Source organism: Oreochromis niloticus, linkage group LG15 (assembly GCF_001858045.2).
Source record: "Oreochromis niloticus isolate F11D_XX linkage group LG15, O_niloticus_UMD_NMBU, whole genome shotgun sequence".
NCBI lineage: Eukaryota > Metazoa > Chordata > Actinopteri > Cichliformes > Cichlidae > Oreochromis > Oreochromis niloticus.
The window spans coordinates 3,864,899-3,884,911 of record NC_031980.2 but is presented as its reverse complement, the minus strand read 5'-3'; the positions used below and the strand labels follow the sequence as shown (position 1 = coordinate 3,884,911).

Here is a 20,013-nt window from a genome sequence, read left to right as displayed (position 1 = left end):
GCCTGAATGTTAGCTATTCCAATCATCACAGATAACCAAGCTGGAAGGCCAGGGACCTCATTTAAGGCCTGTTTACCATATGCTTGATTTTCAGTGGAGTTGCAGACATCAGCTGAATATGAAAAAAACCTGCAAGAGAAAAATGACTAAAATCCAGCCGTCAAACAGGATAATTGAAAATCGTCCAGTTTATAAGTATCTGATTGCTCACCTGCTATAACTCATCAGCTTCACCAGCTTGTTGCTAAAGCTAAACAAGCTCATATGGCACATAAAAACTAGCCACAGATTCATGGTAATAATGCTCTTTGTTCAGTATGTGTGAACCCTTTAATGCTTTCACCAGGTTTTCATGTTGCTGTTAGATCAACATTTAAGAAATTAACAATCATGCTATTAAATAAAAGCAATGCTTAATATTGAAAATCTTCCAAACATCATTAGGTTGAGTGGAAATATTAATATTTACTAAACAGTTTTTGTCTTTATCTTCAGGTTCTCTGCACATTTGGGTTTATTTTGGATTTTTTTTTTATGCTTTGACATAAAAGTTGAATTTATAATAAACTATTATGAACCGTCAGAGCTGTAAGCTGCCCTATTAAAGCCTCTAATACACAATATCTTACACCGAAACATTTGTGTACATACAGAGGCAAATTTAAATGTTGTGACTCTTAATTCCAAATAAAGTCTTTTTCCCTTATATATGTTTTTACTTTGTATGAAGCAGACTAATTCCGGCTTTCTTTTTAAACCATGAGCTGATATTTTGAAACAGCTGGTTGCACTTAATTATCTCTGTAGGTGTTTCTGAGAATACTATAAATATGTTACACAATTACTGCCATAGATTTAACTCTGTGTCTGTAATTTAACCTTTTAGATTATACAAACGCCTCCCCTGTGTTGCTAAACTGAACAATGTTCCTGCTTTGTGTCTCCTGTGTTCCTTATTTTATAAGGTGCCCCTCAAAGATCTGGGTTGAGCTATCATTACCAAGTATAAAGGGTTTTTTTTCTCTTCCTGCTGTAGGCACCTACTTGAAATTTATTGTGGTCAAAGAAAAGGGAAACATAAATATTTATCAGGAGGAAACATGAGAAAGAGAAGAAATGTAATAGTTGTTCTAATTCAAATCTTTTAAATTTGAATCGAGCGTTGTAAGGATGTGACCAGAAATCTCTTGGTGTGTGACCTGCATATTTTCCTGGTAAATGAGACATGTTAAATGATGTGCCAGAGGGAAAATGGGTCTTTTCAAGCAGCACACACTGTTCCGATCATCACAGATAACCAAGCTGGAAGGCCAGGGACCTAATTTAAGGCTATTTACCATACGCCAGATTTTCAATGGAGCTGCAGACATGGGCAAAATATGAAGAAAACCTGCAAGAGGAAAAAGGACGAAAACCGAGCTCACAAATAGGATCATTTAAAACCGTCCAGAGTTCATAAAGACGCGAGTGATTAATAATTCATCAATCTCATCTTGAGATCTTTTACCGTGAATGATATTTGAGCTTCTTCTCAGCCTTACCCGTGCACTCAAAAATGAGTGAATACAGGAAAAGAGGACTCAATTTTATCAAAAACAAAGAGGTGGAATGTGATTAATTTCAGAGCACATCTTCTGGTTGTATCACCCTTGACTGATTCATCAGAGTTGAGCAACAAAAGGAACACAGTTTTTAATCAGAGCCATAATTCTTGATTAGCACTTAAGCAGGATTTGTCTCTAAAGGGGTGATTGCTGTCACTTCTGAACATTTTAGGCAACTTGCAGAAGGATAACGGTGAATACTGAACTGTTTCTCTTGGTCTTGGTCTCTTTACCATCTAGTTCACCAGTCAGTCATACATACACCATACATAGTATACCATACATGTTGAGACACAGTTGGTATATACATTATGACTCTTCTTTAGGGGCAACGGCATGTTGCCATGTTGGTAATTGGACTGTCACTGCAACTGACCAGTCAAGTTGTTGTATTGTCAAGGACATTCAAATTAACATAACTGCAACTTAAAAGCAGGCTGCACAATGAATCTGATTTTAATTTCCATCACAGAATTGGCTTCCTACAATTTAATGAACATGATTGAGTGATTTTGAACATGTGTGCTTAGCAGCAGAGAGCAAAAGCAAATCGAGTACTTCTTAAATAAGCCTTACCATTTCTGGAGAAATTTGGATGAGTAACAATACATTAAAAGGCAGATATACAACAATCAATCAAATCAAATGTCTGGCACATCAGAAGGCAAAGACCTGAAATTTTGAAAGTGATCTTCATCCGTTATTTAGAAATACTTTGGATTTAGGGCACGTTATGTTAATCAAGAAGAAATCCTATGCAAAGAGTGTTGTAGAGTTGTTTATGCATTGCAAAGCATCACAACTAACTTATTCAATTGGCTAAAAAGCACAAAGGCTGAGTAAAACGATGCAATGGCTGGTAACGTGAATCGTCCAACATCAGCTCAGACATCCTCGTGAGCTGTATCCATCCAGCTCACAGAGACGCACTGAAATCACGAACGCCATCACATTCTATTTGGCCAAAGATATCTTTCCATTAAACACGGTGAGTACCGAAGGCTTCATGAAAACAGACAACACGCCGGACAAAAGTTATGTTATCCCCCGGTTCAGTTATTTCTCCGAACCGACAAAACCTGCACTGTATGCAAAATGTTGCAGGGAAGATGGAAAGTTATCTCACTGCTATTCAGTACTTTGCTACGAGTTTCCTTCACATCCATCATGCAGGTACAGCAAATGGATTGAAAGACTTTATACTTTGCTTCTAGGAAATGCATTTAAATCAAGTGAATAAACAAGTCATTTGTCTGCAAAGATGTTTGCAGCACATGTAAAGGTGAAAGCAGTGCCCTGTTGGTTACATTTTGTTAGTTTTTTTGTTACCATTTTTTAAACTTGGATAACATTTTTTTCTTCCATGAGATGCACTCAACTTAGGTGAAAAGGAAGGCCATTTTTTAAGCATAGACTTGTTCATTATCAGGAATGATAATTACACAACATTAATGTGAAAGCAGTGTTATGTATTGCAAGTGCAATGAAAACATTTCCTCAACAAAATCAGTGAATAATAATGACAAATAATCATGATCTCAAAACAGATTAACATTATCAAAATTATTTTGGCTATAAACATCCAGGCCTAATAGAACTTTGCTTGCATATTGCAACAAAGTGTAAGTAATACCAGGAAGCATTCTGAGAGAGCAAACCTCTGCCAAGGCCGTTTTCTCTCTAGGCAGTATGTATCTATCAACCAAAACCGGCCACGGCAGATGGGTTCCCTCCCAGAACCTGCTTCTGCCAAAAGGTTTCTTCCTCTTGAAAGGAAGTTTTTCTTTTCCACGGTTGCCAAGTGCTTGCTCAAATGAGGTTTTTTGATTGTTGGGGTTGTGAATTATTGGCACTGTTATAAACTAAATTAACTTTTAGGAGAATACTATTGTATTTTGCATATATTCATTTAGTTGTTTTTGGTCATTTTAGGAATAGAATAACTTAATTGCCATTGTAACTAGTGAATTAAAATTACAAAATTAAAATTGCTAATCCCATCCTTGTGCACTCATTAAAAAAGCAGTCTAAAAATGGCAGTAAATAATAATAATAATTAAAAAAGATAAACCCATGCACACACACACACACAATAGGCATAGACAAGTTGTGTTGCACTCGTGCCTAATTCCACAAACAGACTTATGTTACTGCTTTGATGAGTGTAGTAATTGCTGCTGGGTAACAGCTGTTTAAATTAATTTGCCCTGGTTATACACCGCCTGCCTGACAGCAGCGGCTCAAACAGTGAATGACCCGGGTCTGCAGTGTCTTTTTATATATATTTGAGCTTAAACTTAAATGTAGTAATGACGTTTATAGTAAAAACAAGTACTTGTGTAGCATACATTTCACTCTTTATTAAAAGCAGTTTAAATTTTTGTGTATTTTGTTTTCCAGAAATAAAAGATACTTATTCAGGACCACAGTAACACGTATTTGAAATGCATTAAAAGTTGTAACCTGTCACTTCACTGTACATAAAAGTCAGAATAAAAAAAATCAGCTGAACTTAATAAGTATCCTATGCCAGCATGTTTTTGTCAGAGTGAAAACCTGTCATTTTAAAAAGCTCTAGTAGCATTATCATGATGTTGAGCTTCAGATCAGTGTATTGACCTTGTAGGAGAGGTCAGAGGTCAAAGGCATGATATTTAAAATCTTTATATGGTACTCTATGTGGAGTATAATGCTTTTTGTCAATTTTCAACCAATAAATCATTAAGTTGACCTTGAAGACTTCAGTGGATGTAAGCCAGATTCTAATGATTTATTAACTGACCCCACTCTACATCCCCACCCCAGCCGTCAGATACCAACATCATGAGCTACGTTGTTGCAAAATTAGACAGGAAAGACCATAGTTAGCTTAATGTTTCCTGCAAAGGTTATTGTACATTCTCAACTACACCCACACTCAGTCCTCTGCCTTTACCAGGTAGATTTTTTAAGGCCACATTTTTTTTTTACTGTACTTTAATGAGTTGTTTTGTAGCTAAACCCACTAAAATCTTAATCTGTTTGGTTAAAGTTTTCAGTCAGAAGTAACCGTTTGTTTCTTTTTGTTCTTCCTCTGATCACCATCAGATCAGGCCAATTATGTTACAAACTATTACAAATCCCCACTGAAAGACAAATATGTGATAATGCCAGAGTGTGGTTAAATTGCTTATTTGTCACGGTTTGTGCATTATCATTGTGAGGATTACAATAATACCATGTCCTATTGTAGATTAGGTCACACATTAAGATAACTTGCATTTTGCAGGCAGCTGAAAACGATCTAATTAAAGCATCCTAATGGTTTCATCACGTTCAGCATGCAACGCTACCAGCATGCTGAAGCTGCTGTTGCAGTTATTGCTGCTCTGAAAATGTATTTGTGATAGAGGGCATTGTGAACTGGGACTGGTGACTTTTGACTGCCAAACTGTTTCACCCAAGCTATTCCCTTCAGCGAGAGTTATTACATCTTTCACTGTGAAGACATTGTGTACCAGTGAGAAATGGCAGACTCTTAGTTTTGTTTCTGCATTCAAATATATGGCCTCATTTCATCGGCTTAACAACCTCATTTAAATGGGCCTAATGACGCCTACTAATGTCCGGGCATGGCCGAGAGATTGCAACTGTTCTCACTAGCAATGTCCTCTGCATGCACATTGTATATCTCCATTATGAGGTCTTGTCTTTATAAAAAGCACAACCATTTTTTGGTCTGCTCCAAATGCTTTATTTTGATATAATGTGGTGAACTCTGTGTTGTAAGGTTTACGATGTGATTTCTGGGGCAACATTGTGAATTTTTCTGAGGATTGTAAGAATGCAAATTTTCGTCAGAAAACACAGCTGTGTGAAATATATATTTATTTATATATATATATATTTCTCCACGTGTGTGTGTGTGTGTGTGTGTGTGTGTGTGTGTGTGCGAAAATAATTATTAAACCATGTTGAACAACCAGTTATACCCACATACAAATAAATGAGCAGCCTAAAGATACATTAATGAATACATTATGAACAACAATAAATACAAAATAAAGCATTCTGACACAACTATAAATTAAAATAAGCTGGTTAAAGGACACTAATCAACAGCAACACCAGAATTTCAAACTATGATCAGGACCATTTTCAATACATCAGACAAAAAAAAAAAAAGACACAAAATTAGCAGAGAATATTTTCTTTAAAAAGATGAGAATAACAGAAACAATATCATCACAACTTTTAATAATTTTTTAACAAAATGTTTCAGTTGTCTCACAACTTCTAAGGTAATGAAAAAATAAAATATATCTTTAGGTAGTCTGAGGTAGTGCTGTGTTTTTGGTGACTTGGCAACATATTTTATTTCTGATCAAATAGAGTTATTAGGTTAGGCTTAGGACTAAGAACATGTGCTGGCTAGCTCCCACATGGACTTTCTTTTATTATTTGCCGTTGCATAAGCGATGGCTAATATGGCAATCAGAAAATTGCTAATAGTTAAATAGCTCATTTTAAACATGTTCTCTAACAAGATTTACATGAGAATTTTGTCTTACTTACATGTTGTTGAAACAGAAGCTTTGCTGACCTCTTGAAATTCCTCAGCGTTGTGAAGGTCGCATATCAAGAGAAGCTGGTGTCTGCAGCCGTGCTGTGTGAACTTGTTTGTGAGCTGGAGGAGGCAAAGACAGGACTGCTGGTTTCAGCACTGTTGCAGATGATAATGTTTGTTGGATAGTATTTTTGTTTTTATTTTTTAGTCTGGGTTAGTCTGGTCGATTAGCTTAGCTCAGGAGGTTGGACGGGTCAGGTACTAATCGGGATGTTGGTGGTTCGATCCGTTCGATTAAGCTGCTCCAGTCTGCAGAGTATCCTTGGCAAAGATCCTGAACCTCGAGTTGCTCGTGATGCATTCATCAGTGTGAATGTGTTTGAATGTTAGACAGAAATCACTTATGTATGTAGAAAAAAGTTTTTGTGTGCATAAAATGCTTTGAGTGCTCGAGTAGAAAAGCGGTATATAATAACCAGTCCATTTATAGATTGCACCACTTTGTTAAACAGTATACCTCTCCTAACATGTCTACATCTTTTTTCTTACCACCATGGGAAAGAACAAAGAGCTCACAAGGACATCATGGACAAGATTTTTAACCTTCACAAGGCTAGGATCGGCTACCATACCATTGGCAAATAGCTTGGTGAGAAAAATGACAACTATTGACAGAATTACTGCGAACCCCCTAAAGCCTGGGCCTCATACAATACCGTGAAGCTTTGTATATCTAAGTAACAGCCCAGAAACATTAAGGATTCGATGAAGCTCTGTAAAGACAAGTGATCTGTTTCTAATTCTAACCAAATCTTCTTTTCCAAAACAATTAAATACCTCCGATCCATAATGCACATTATTTTCAGATACACGAGCATGTTTTGTTTTCTTGGTGAATTACCTTTCGATATTAAAATAAACCTACTGTGAAACTTCTAGTATATCTTTTTCAAACAGCCATTCATGACAGCAAGTGTTCCAAGACAAGCCTAATATTAATTTTATCAGTTTTTTAAAGTTTATCCTGCTTCATTTGGTGTATTCCTTCCCCACAGTATAGTTTTTGACAGCAGAACTGAGTGCTGGAAAGGTCACTGAAATGCTAATGCAAAAATATAATTTTAAGTTGGCTCTTTAAAATTCACAGAAGATTCATTGCAGGGAAATGTTAAATCTACGCACACACACACACGCATAAAGCAATTTTGCTTTCTTTGTGTCACCCCTGTGTCAGCTCGGGATGACTCCACTGTGTCGCACTCGATATACAGTGTGATAGTTTTTCATTAAACATCATAGTGTGAAACAGGAGCCCGGCTACCCTCTTATGGATCCATTTAAATAAAGAACTATGCTTGGTGTCAACACGGATCAATATGTGGACTGGCATCCTGATGTGGTCTTAACCACCAAAGCAGGGCCCATTATGTGAAGCGCTCTTGTCAAAGACACTTAGAAAAGAACGTACAGTCAAATATGTGGCAGGAAATCAATGCGCTCTGATAGGGACTGAAACCTGACAGCTCAATAAGCTTTGCAGGGAAGATGTTCCCTCTTATTCCTCCTCGTCCTTTCCTTCCAGCCATAACCGTGTCCCACTCCTGCAAGGGACTTAGCAGCTCAATTCTGCAGACTATTTCAGATTACAAGCTCCCGTCAACAAGTGCACGGCGAGCAGGTGTGCAGGACCATGTGAGGGGAAAGCCGTACACAGCGCGGACGCTATCACTGACAACAGAGGTGCTATTAAAGTCCAGGGACATCATCGAGTCATTTGGCTATAGTGAAAAAGGACAGGTGCACACTCCTGGCCAACAAGAGGGAGCTTCTAGATAAATTCCATCGGAGCCCTTACTTAAAAAACTGCTTCTAATGCATTCTTACTGCAGAGGTGAACAGTTCCTAGAACATTGCTGCCTCCATGCATTGCTGCATAATCGGAGACTAACATAACTGTGGTATGCAAGGGACGTTTGTCGTCGATCAGTAGGCAAAGCAACACTCTCAAAGTATGAAGGCCCACTTCTGTGGAGCATGCTAGTTATATATTTGGCTGCAGGACCTTTTTTTATAACATGACTCATCCGTGTTGGTGATTAATCATCTAACTCATGAATATTAATGTTATCTGTCTGTGTTCACAAAGCAGAAACACTTTTAATCTCTTGCACTATCACACAACAAATGAGTAAACTGAAAGAACAAAATAAAAATGATTTTATAAATGCCAACGGGAGTAAATATTGGCTTTAAAAGACCCCCCTACTTTTTTTGAAGTACAGCCTTCTCAGATGTGATAAGTGTATACCTGTTAAAGTCATCCAAAGCAGCACCTTTTTTTTTAAAGGTACGCCTGTTTCACCGGCACTCTGACTAAAGTGTCTACTGAACCTTGAGTCTCTTGATTTTAAGGTAAAAAAAAAAAAGACAAATGCTAGCTAACGAGAGGAATTTCTCCCTGACACGTTCGCCTTTGGATTCCTTACAGCGACGCTGTTGGTCCGCATTTTAACTGCATTATGAGTTTACTGAAGAGGTGGACACTTTGAAAGCACAAAACAAAGGAAGCGGAGAATATGTCTGCATTGCAACATTGACAGGCACACTGCATCGATTTTACCTCTTGAAATATACACTCGCAGACTGCACAGACCTTTTCTAGCATTTATTAATAAAATAAAAAAAGTTGTGGCATAAATGGATTTCTCATCCTCGCAGTGGTCAGAATACATGATTGTGAGGAGTTCTTTTGTGTACCATTCAATGTCTAGTTTTCTCTTTAAAGTATATATCTGCATTCTAACGAGGAGATGAGTTGATTTAGAACAAATAATTTAAACAAAAGTGCTGTTAAGAATCAAAACAAGCTTGTAGACATCGGCCGATTTGCAAAAAACATCCTAATTTCACTTGTCAATTGTAACTTTCAACACAGGAACACCGGAGATGGACCTTGAAATTACTTTTGCCATCTGTATAGAACGGCATTAGCATTTGAAAAACCAACAACATTAGGCCAAATCAAGAGAAGCTCATTCACAGGCAGTTGAAAGGCGGCTCCAAACAGAAAAGTCTTTTGCTTAAATAAAAAAAAAAAAAGAAAAGAAAAAGAGAAAAAAATCCTCCCATAATTCAAGCGAAGGTCTGTTTATCCACCTGCCTCTGTGTAGTTCATGGCTATTTCTCAGTTTCTTTAGGAGACTTGGGTTTCTAATGATCCCAGCATGTCTCTCCAGTTTATATCTTACCCCAAGCAGCGCGCTGTTTGGACTCCCCCCTGTGATTGCAGAAGCACAGAGCTGCACTGACCACTTCATCTTGTGGGATAAAACCAGTCTTTTAGCCTCCTCTCGGTCCCTGGGGGAGCAGGGCAGGAGTTCCAAGACCCAAACCTCAAAGGCTGGAACGCCACCACAGGTTACACATATGGCTGCGGGAGCACTGCTTCTTGACTGATAAAAGTCCCAGGCTGAAGACCATATCCCTCTCACAAGTCACGCTGCTTACATAAAAATGAATCTGCATTTAGAATACGAACACATTTTTTTGTTTTGTTTTCATGTGATGCTTAAATTTGGACACACTGTTCCATCTGGAAAAGCACTTAAGTGAAAACACCGTTATCTACCTCAGTGAAGAGTTTTATTTCCACCGTACCTCGCTTTATACTGCCTCCTCCCCCCAAAACCTCAGTGAAAGGTGATAGGCACTCTTCAGCCAACTGGCATATTCATTTCAGTGTCCAGAGTTCATCTGAGTGGAGCTGATAAACCTGGCCATTGTGATCCCATAGTGCCGCAGCGCTGCGGCGATGATTACGCACATTCACAGCAAATAGTGGCCACTGGCAGCGCCTGAATTTTCAGTTTAATTACCAACACTTGTAGTCTGATTAGAGATTTTGCCTTCTGGGTGCCGAGGTGATGTAACACTGTAAAATGCTTCAGCATGTGCATTTCTAGCGAACTAAATCCGGTGGATTTGGATGGGCGGTTAAACAAAATGCAGCCCTGCTTATTTTAGTGCCATCTGAGTTGAAATCAGCTATTGAGGAGGACAAATTTGGGCAATTTGTCAGGCCGGCAAGAGTGCTGGCCAAAACCCTCTTCTGTACTTATCCTTTCTATTGACCAAGTGCATTTTTGTTTTTTGTTTGCCGAATCTTTCATGTCAAGCAAAAGCCAATAGACGACATTTATATGCACTTCATGCACGCTAATAGGGAATGTATATCAGATGCTTTATACCTGCCAGAGTCCCTCTCTTGACTCTAGATGCTATTAGTTTGTTTTTCCCATCTCATTAGCAGCTTCCTATAAACACCAAGCCAAAGAATTCCCATAAAGATAAAGAAGATTTTCTGGGCAGCATTGAGCTGTTGTTAGCAGACACGTTAGTTGGAGAACTCTGCTCTCCTTCAATTAAACCCTCCATGCTGTGTGAAGTGAATGTCTCACAGGAGCAACATATTCTGCCTTCCCATCACATCCCTTTGACAGTTACCATTATAGAGAAATAAGTGTTAAGTGGAGTGTGAGGTTATGGTCAGGCTGACAGAATACATCAGAGGTCAAGACAGAAGTTTATAGCTTCTCCTCACAAATTGAAGTTAAACACTAATTTATCGAACGCTGCCGCTAACTCGTCCTTGATTTTTTTGTAGAAAAGAAAAAAGAAGTTTGATTCAAAAATTCTTTAGCCGCTGCTAATACAACTTGGTAACACAGAGGGAGGAAGGGGCTTTCATGCATAACAGAATAAATGGTGTTACTTGTTCCAGAAGCAGCCACATTCACAAAGCATCCAAAAGTAAAGGCAACGCTGATGCACTGTGCCACGTATTGTAAAGCCATAGAAATGTGTGAAGTGCAAATGTATATGGTGGTAAAGAAATTATTTTGTTTGGTCCTGACACACTATATAAACTTTCCCTGGGAATCTGGTCTATCTGCCCAGAACATCCCAGCATTTGGCTTGCTGATTGCATGCATTGTAAAAAATGCGTTTAACAGCTCCCCATGCTGCTCTCTTAGCAAAGCAGATATTGTTTCCCTTCATATTGCAATATCAATATAAATTCAATTTATTCTTTAGCACTAAATGGCTGTTTGCCCAGTTAACGCTCATTTATTACAGCCACACATTGTGGCTTGGGCACACGCGCGCACCCGTGGCCACACGTAGCAGTCATTTTGCCTCAATTTCACCCACAGATAACAGCTACACACTCGTCTCTGATGCTGTCGCCGTGACAGGCCGTGGGTATTTTGTTCCCAAAACGCTCGCCACATATCAAGGCAGGGTCACGGCCTGCTGGAGTCCTGTGTCTCTAACTATCCCAGGCTGTTCCGAAGGAGGGCAACATGGTTCCTGACACTCTCCTTTGGGAGGTGTTACCATGACATTAGGATGTCTCCGCGATTCACATGTCCAAGCACTGGTCAACCTTCCTAAAAGCCTCACCACGCCGCTCGGTCCCAAAGCTAAGACGTGTTCACAGTACTGTGGCGGCCTAGCCACTTACTCAGTCTGAAAGGGAAAAGAAAACAAAGAAAGAAGGAGGGGCTGAGGTAGGGTTTGGAGGGCAAACGCTGCAACCTCGAAGCACTCATGGGATATTAGGCGGGGTTTCCAGCCCTGCTTTTCCACTGAAGCTTGTCGGCCTCGCCCCTGCGATCACGCTTCTCTTTTCTGGAACGTGTGCATCAAGCCAGGAGCTGTCGGAGTGTCTTAGCTGGAATTTTAGTGGAAGCGAAGTCCGTTCCCCTTCACTTGTTTGGCCCGCGGCTTCAAATTATAGAGCCTGTATCAGTATCCCTTTCTGTGGTGCATCAGCAGCATATATATATCCACCAGGCACTCGTGTTTTCATTGTGTTTGTCTCTTGTGCTGCTGGGGGTCAGTATTAAGTGATGGTGCCTGGAAGGATGTGCGCTGTGTTTGTGTTTAGTTTTCAAATTTTCGGTGTATTTCTTTGCCAGTCAGCAACCGGTAACGGCTGATATTAGTCTGGTATAAAGTGATATTTCTGAAATCCAGATGGCGACTGTGGATGTGGCATTTCTGTAGACCTTTGTTAGGGGTTTGTTTTATGTTGAGAGATCACGGTGCCCTTGTTTCTCAGTGTCGCTCTGTGTTGCATGTGTCCGTGTCGCTCCTCGTTTTCACTTCCTATTTTATTTTGCTAGCGGCTTAGGTGATGTTACTTCCTGTCATTGTCTTTTCCCCACCCAAGACTTCCTCATGCCCTGCCTTGTTCCAGATAACGTCAGAATTTTAATCTGGAAATGCCCCTTCCACTCGGAAACAAACAGTAGTAAAGCTGTAAAACCTTTCATCTGTACTCTCACTGTTGTTGCTAAATAAGCCATGCGCAGAGCACTGACCAGGCCAAGTATTACGCTGTATTGCTAGTAATACCTGAGTGTCTCTGCCTCGCTAAGAACCAAAACAAATCCTGTTTATGCTCGCTTTCCTGACTTTTTTGACTCAGGAGTGACGTCACTGCAGAAAAAACAGAAACTTCCTGACGAGCACTACTCGGTTTAATGGCGTCTCAGATGTTGTTGTTAGCTGTCAAACTGCTTGTTTCAGATATGTAAATTCATTAATGTCATTTGCAAAACTAAAGAGATACATTTAAAAAATGCAGTTGATTTGTGTGATGCTGCATAATTGTGTTTTATTTTTATTGGTTGGTAAACCGCAAGACTAGCATGCATGCATGCATGCATGCATGCACGAAGTCACGTGTGCAAGTGTGCCATCTATGCATGAAGGCTCCTCTGAAAGCTTCCTCGTTTCCTTAAGGTGTATTTAAGGGATTTGAGGATCCTCTGTGGTGACGGAGAGGGAACGGTTTCAGGGTCACGGGAGGAAAAGGGACACGAGGCAGCATAATTTAGCATAATGAAAAGAACCCAGAGTCCCGCTTCTCTCCTGTCAGTTGTTACTTTTTTCAGTTTACCCTCCACTCGTCCGTCTCTTTGTGTTTCCAGTAAGGCCCTGAGCTTTGTGTTTTTCCTTCCTTGCACCCACCCCCCCTTTATTTTTCTTTGAATAAACTTTGTCTTTAACCTTGGATGTTATTTAGGCAACCTGCTTTTCCTCTGCCTTGTTTTTCCACATCTATAACTTTTTTTTTTTTAAAGTAAAGTAACTTTTTAATCTCTACTTTCTTGCATTCGAGTCTAGATGCAGACTTAAAACATGGCGTTCTGGAGTTTGGGTTCTTCGTTTTCCAAAAGGCTGTGATAGCTGGCATACAAAAGCTGGCAGACAAAGTAATGCAAAAATTGCATAATAATAATGTAAAAATACTTTGGAATTGTAGTTTTTGCAGTCAAAAGCATCTACAGAAGGTTTTTTTTTCCAAATAGGTTTGAGCCTGTAGGTAAAATGTAAGAAATTTTGTGCTTCGGTAAGGCTAAGACACCTTCGCATTCACAATAAGGTTTTTTAAACAAAGATTTACTTCTCAATTTTAGAGAAATGCGCTTCCAAAATGCGCTCGACACGTCTAATCGCAGCATTCGATCACATTTCGCAGGACCGGTCGGAGTAAAAACAGCATTACCTCGATTCCTCTCCATGTTTTCAGCGCGCAGCCATCACACTGAATACGCGCCTTCGCCATCTATGCCACCAGGCTGTTCGGCACGTTGGTGCGCCGCTCGCTTTTTAAGATGGCTGCCAAAAATGGCGCAGTAGTCTCTTTGTTTACTTGTGAGATGCTCTGCTATGTTCCAGTCTAATAGATTGGACACAGCCGCCCCGTGGTTTCGCTCCAGCATTCAGCACTATTATGACGGAAGTCCAGAACAAATCCACTCCACATTTAGGTGTCAGCGCGTTGTCATGGAAAGGAGATACCTCTCTACAGTAAGTGAATAATGTCCGAAAGAAAATGAGTTGTGCGCTTTTGTCCACTTCTTAACGCTCCTGGTCAGTTTGGGACCACACTTGGTTTGGAGCTTTGAGTTGGAGGAGGAGGAAAAAGAAGATTTTTTTCTCTTTTCCCCCATCCTCTATTTTAGAAAAGCTGAAAATGATCTGTCAAAGGTAATGATAAAAGGCGACATGATGGATGGGTTTGTCTTACTCTGCCTCTCAATCTTTCAGTCCTTCCTTCGCTGACATTCTTTCTGTTTCTTGTCTCCGGGGAGAGCCATTATTTCCATCACCCACCACATTTCAACCAAATTCACTGTATCACTCCATGCCCAGCCAAAGGGAAGAAAAAGCCATTCTGTTAGAGTAAAATTTCATTTCCTTACCAGCATACAGTGTTGTTTTTTTCTTGGGACGGAGAGGGGGGGGGTATCTGTTCATAGTGTGGAATTACAGTGTGATATTTTTATGGGTTCATCCAATATAGCAAGGCAGTGACTTCTGTTATTGAAATTTTGATTACGATTACAGTTGTGTGCGTGCATCTCCCCAAAGACAGCAGTCTGATAGCGGGCGGGGGGGAGGGAGGAGTGTGCAATTATTTATTTATTTATTTATTGCATATAAATGAAACCATAATGGTGGCTCCTGTTTAACCAGCAAAGAGCCCACGAACATTGCTGGTGCACCATAACCCGTCCTGTAAAATAGCTACACACTGGCCACCTGATAACCACAGCGACTGATTGACTTTGCACGATGGCGACCCTCCTCCTCACTTGTAGCCCGCGTTTTTCCCCCTTCGCTGCCAAAGCAACGTGAGATTTTAAAAGGTAGAACACAATCAACCTGTGTACATAGCACCGGCCTGCACGCCGGCATCGCTATCTCATTGTGTCTGGCAATTGTGCTAATGACATTTCACAAGATTAGCTTTTCAATGCGGTATTGTTATTGACCAGCTCGGTGTGTTTGTGGGAGCCCATTTCTCCATTTAAGGCCCTCCTGAAGCACTCCTCCTCGCCTCCTCCTTTCCCTTCTTTCGCAAAAGCGGCTTTGCTCTCGCTACACCTGTTTTTTTTGGTGTGTTTTTTCCACCCAGACCTGTTATTAAATCTCGTAGCAGTTAGTTGATTTGATCAGTGTGTGCTGTAATGTTGTTTACCCCCAATGGGATCTGGGCGTTACAGACATACTCATCCCTCCCTCTCTGTCACTCTCTTTTGCTCTTTCCTGCAGTTTCTCCCCAAGTCGAGCAATAAAGTAATTTCTCTCAGCTGGATCGAAGCCCTGTATCTTTAGGCTTATGCATGCGGGCCCATATTAGAAGCACAATAGGTACAAAGTGCCGGAGCTTATGCAGAATGTCCGTGCTGGTGGTTTCGCCTGGTGTCCTACTCGGTGTTTTTATAGGATTGAACCGGTGCAATAACTCTCACAGACGAGGGCTGGCTCGAACAAAATGCTAAGGCAAACACAAAGCCATGAGCAAACGCTTTTCTGTTTATTTGGATGTGGATGTTGTGGATAACTCAAAGCAATCAAAGCCCAGAGCCCCGGATCACCACAAGGCCCCTCCTATATGTACTCATAGCAGATGGTAGCCAGTGGCAAGAGGTTCTGGTAAGCACAATAATGCTGCCTGCTATTGCAGGATGGTAGAGCGCACATAGTGACAGATGTCAGTGTTCGCCGTGTCCGAGAAAACGGCCGATACGCCGAGCAGAATACGACCGCTGTGTCCGCTGCCCAGGCGAGGAGGGCGGGCGTATGTTCGGGCCTGATTCGTCTTGATTTTTATCTTCCTTCCTCTGTTCGGCGCACCGATTCTGACATGTCTGCAACATTCAGAGGTTCAGGAAGGGTGGGGGATGTTTCTCCTTTTGCTGCGTGTGCCTGAGGAGCAGATGGATGGCTGCTTCAAATTCAGAGGGCATGTTTTACAGTACAGCAGTGAGCAAAATATGCAGAGTTCCTGTTAAATATAGAGCAAGTTCACTGATGCACATTTTAATAGCAATGTTCCAAGCTGTTAATGCATTATGTGCCTCTGCAGAAGCTGACCTGTTATGTGTTAGACCTGAAATAATAGTTGATAAACTGATTATTCGGTCCAGAAAACTGAATAACTGCTTGTGAGTTTATGAGGTTTTGAATTTTAAATCTAAAGATTTCCAGTTTTTGTTTTCTTTAGAGTTGCTTCAGTATCTCAGGTATGAAAAATATTGCTTTGATCAGCCAGTGTAGTTAAAAGTAATCTCGACTCAGGCCTTTTATTGACCCAAAGAACGAGTTAGTTTACTTAAATGTGCTGTGACATTAAGAGCAACTGGCTCTCCCACGAGAACACCAGAATCCTGGACCAAAATAACCTAATGTTTTGGCCAAGACCCCCCCCCCCCCCCCCCCCCCGTGGAGTTGCAACCATTAGCCCACACTCGCATTGCAAAATGTGCGGAATGGCTCTCTAATTTTATTTATTTTTATTTAACCTTTATTTAACCAGGATAATGTGACTCTCACATGCTACTGTAAGCCTGCACAGACATCTCTGGACTGCACTCTACTACACTGCCCTCTGCCATCTCTCTTGGGGGAGGTCGCTGTTTCATTTACTTTTATTTTCATTAATAAATCCATTAAGGCCCGGCACTTTTAAATGCGGCACTCTCAGGAATTAGCACGCATGTGCAGCTGGACCGGCTATCAAAACATAGAACGAAGGACCTCGAGTTACAACACAAAGTGTGACTTTATACGTCACTGTCTTTATAAAGCAACATGATGTTTGATGCTATAATAACATAAGAGCCCACCCACCAAAATACTAACAATAAGAAAAAAACGACTGGTTAAGATCATCGCTCGTGTTTACGTTTACTTATATGTGCAGATTTGTGTGCATAGGTGTCAGCAGGTGTTTGTTTCTAAGGCGCCACATTGCACTCTAGCAGCGTGCGGTCCGCATGCACGGATGTTGCATGCGGACGTACAGAAAGCGCTCCCCGGCCAGCTCGACAACAAACACAGAATGGTTTGGCACGGCTCTGGAATTATTTATCTGGCTTCCCTCCTCTTCTCCAGCATGGTTTTTGTCAAGTCAGAGGAAACCATCTGCTGCCCGGTGATAATGGGTGGCCAGGGAGGAGGGGACTGGAAATAGGGAGAGCAAATAAAATTGAGAGAAAATGGCAGGCGCTGTCCCAGAACCTACAGTACCTTCCTGCCTGCCTGCAGCAAGTCTGCCATCTTAATAAACATCCCTTCTGATATCTCCTGGCTTCTGTGTGTGTGTGCGTGCTTGTATTTCCACCTGCTGTGTGTGCATACACACCTGTGTTTCCACTGTGTATATGTCTGCGTGTGTGTGTATTTCCTATCTAACCTTGATCATTTTGAAGTCAGGATTGTTCCCGAGTCTAGCTGATATGCTGTCAATGTGATGGCGCTGACTAAGAACCTTTTTTTCCTCCTCTCTCTTTTACCTGGTGCACTAAAACTGTGACAGACGGATTGCTTTCACTAGAAGAGATCTTTCCTGTTTCCTGTTTTCTTTTTTGCCTTCTGTTTTGGATAAATGGACGGGGCGTATTATTGAGAGAACGTCACGAGTCAGGTGCAGGGCTAAAAAGAATGTAAGAGAGTCAATACTGCGAGTTAATGAGGAGTCGCCTGTATAGAGGGGAAGGTAAAGCATGGCTGGAGAGGAGTACAGTGAAACACACGGGGCAGAGGAGGAAAAAATGCTCATTAAAATAAATAGTGGGCCACAGAAAGCACAGGGAAAGCCCACACCTTGAAAATGGTCGGCGTTCTCTCTCCCAGAGTCTCCAGGGCTCTCGGATGGAATCGAGCGCTTAGGGCATCCTCTGAGTAAACCATTTCAGTTTTCTCATGTCTGAAGTCGACAGGTTGAGATGGACAAAAAGACCTGACAGCCTGTCTCCCCCCTAAACCCGCCTCCGTTCTCTCACTCCATCACACTGTTTTCTATTTTGCCTTGAGATGTTTCCTCCGTTTCCCCCCCTTTCCTCCTCCCCTACAAACACATACGAACTGTCAGATAACTTTCAGTATAGATTTATCAAGTAAGTGACGCTCATTGAACCTGTCCGCTATTGTGCAGCTGTTTATTAGACAGCAGATGGTGGCGCTGCGTCAATACAGAGTAATATCTTGGTGTTAAAGGTCCCGCAAAGCTGAGATAAATCCATATTCAAGCAAAAGAGGGACATTTCCCAGCAATGGGATCGATCCAGTATGTAAAGCTGCACATTAATTCACCGCCAGAAGAATTGTTTGGATTGCTTTTTTTTCTTTTTGGGTCTTTGTGCGGTCAGTCCGCGCTCTGCCGGGCTTTGTCGACACAGCTGTTGGAATGCATGATGGCGTGCTTGATGAAGTGGACGCCGGGTCAGGGGGGGGATAATGGAATTGAGGGATGGAGAAAGAGGGATGGAGGGATCAGCCGGGCCACAGGAGGGGCCTGGTGACCAGGTCTTTTCTATTAACTCTGGTGTGAGCAGGGCGGGGAGGGAGGCCCTCTCTCTCCCCGCCTGGTTGTTAGAGTGTGCGTCCAAAACTGGAGATAGGGGAGGCAAATATTGCTCAGAGGTCCAGTGGTGATTGACCCTGTGTTTTCATCAGCCTGCGCTTGCCTGATAACATTTCTTACTGCCCGACAAGAGCAAAATATTACAGACGTGGGTGCAAAGAGAGGCTCGGGGAACTCTTAGTTTGGTTTGGTGAAGTTTGATTCGCCCACCCAGCGCACACATTGTAAGCTAGCTTTTCATTTTCTTTTTTGAAATTACATTTTTCTTGTCTCCCGTCCCCGAGAAAAAGATTTCTCTCTTATTGAATCTATTTGTCATGTTTTGGTTCACAATTTTATTATCTCGCTTGAATGAACAAAAATGTTAATAATTCAACACGGAAGACGATAAAGAAAATCTCCAGGGGAGAATTTGAATGTAGCCCACGCCTGGAAGTTTAATTGTTATTGGTATACAACAAGAGAAACATTGCTGAGATTCTTGAGACCCTGAACAGGATTTTTTCCCCCCTTTGTTCCTGTTATATAGTCTGTAATCATCACTCACTCACAGCTAATTATACACCTCTCCACCATCATCATGGCTCACTTCAAGACCTTAAAGAACAGTTGAGATTGCTGTCATTTGTCACTTTTTCTCTCCACATCATAAAGGAACAGGTGTTTTTTTTATATAAACATGCTTAGTGAAGGATGTGACACATTTTTCCTGCTTTTCTTCTCTCCCCCCGATATCATCCCCTAATCGGCAGTGTTGTTTGTGTCACCGTGCTGCAGGTCTCCGGACTGTCTCCCGGAGACAGCCAGGCCCCGGGACTGCTGCTGGCTCCTGGCGTGAGGTGGGGACAGACTCCTATAAACCAGCTCACACCGTGGGATACAGATGAGCCCCCTGCTAAGCAACATCGAGATGCCGAGCCCACTGGTAATGAATCACACGCAGAGCGTTCACAAACACACGCACATGTAACAGGGATGAAGCCAATTCTGAGAAAGGTACATGTGTGTTTGTGTTTTTTAATGAATATCTATTTCATACATATATATTTAAAGAAAATAGGAAAGGGAAAAAAATAGCAAAAACTGGTTTTCCTTAAAACAAGAAGTCCGGTGGGTGTTTTGTGCTGATGTGACCAAATGATGAGAAGCTGCAGACTGAAAAAGGAGCAGCCTGATTCAAATCCAGGGTAATTTTTTTTCAATTAGCCTCGTCTTTTCACTCGCGCCGGCTTGTCGAGGTAGTCTAATACAACATTATTTGCGCCTTTGTGTTCCCGCTGGACCTGCAGTATGCGAGGCTGTATGCGTGACCCTGGAGGAGCAGATTTAGCTAGTCCACTTACACACTGTGCTCCCGACTCTTCCTGTGTGTCACATGGTAGCAGATCTCGCTGTAGGAGTAGAGTGCTATGAAAGGG

The 20,013-nt window shown here is 41.4% G+C and overlaps 1 protein-coding gene across 6 annotated transcripts in view; it reads left to right on the top strand.

Annotated features, from left to right (window-relative positions):
• The window catches only part of klhl29 (kelch like family member 29), a 246,719-nt gene that overhangs the window by 104,404 nt on the left and 122,302 nt on the right, over positions 1-20,013 (top strand). For all 6 annotated transcript variants that reach the window (XM_003440803.5, XM_025898585.1, XM_005449765.4 and 3 more), the window contains one exon: positions 19,373-19,520. In XM_003440803.5, the coding sequence (XP_003440851.1) occupies positions 19,373-19,520 (148 nt within the window). The remainder of the gene's footprint in view (positions 1-19,372; positions 19,521-20,013) is intronic.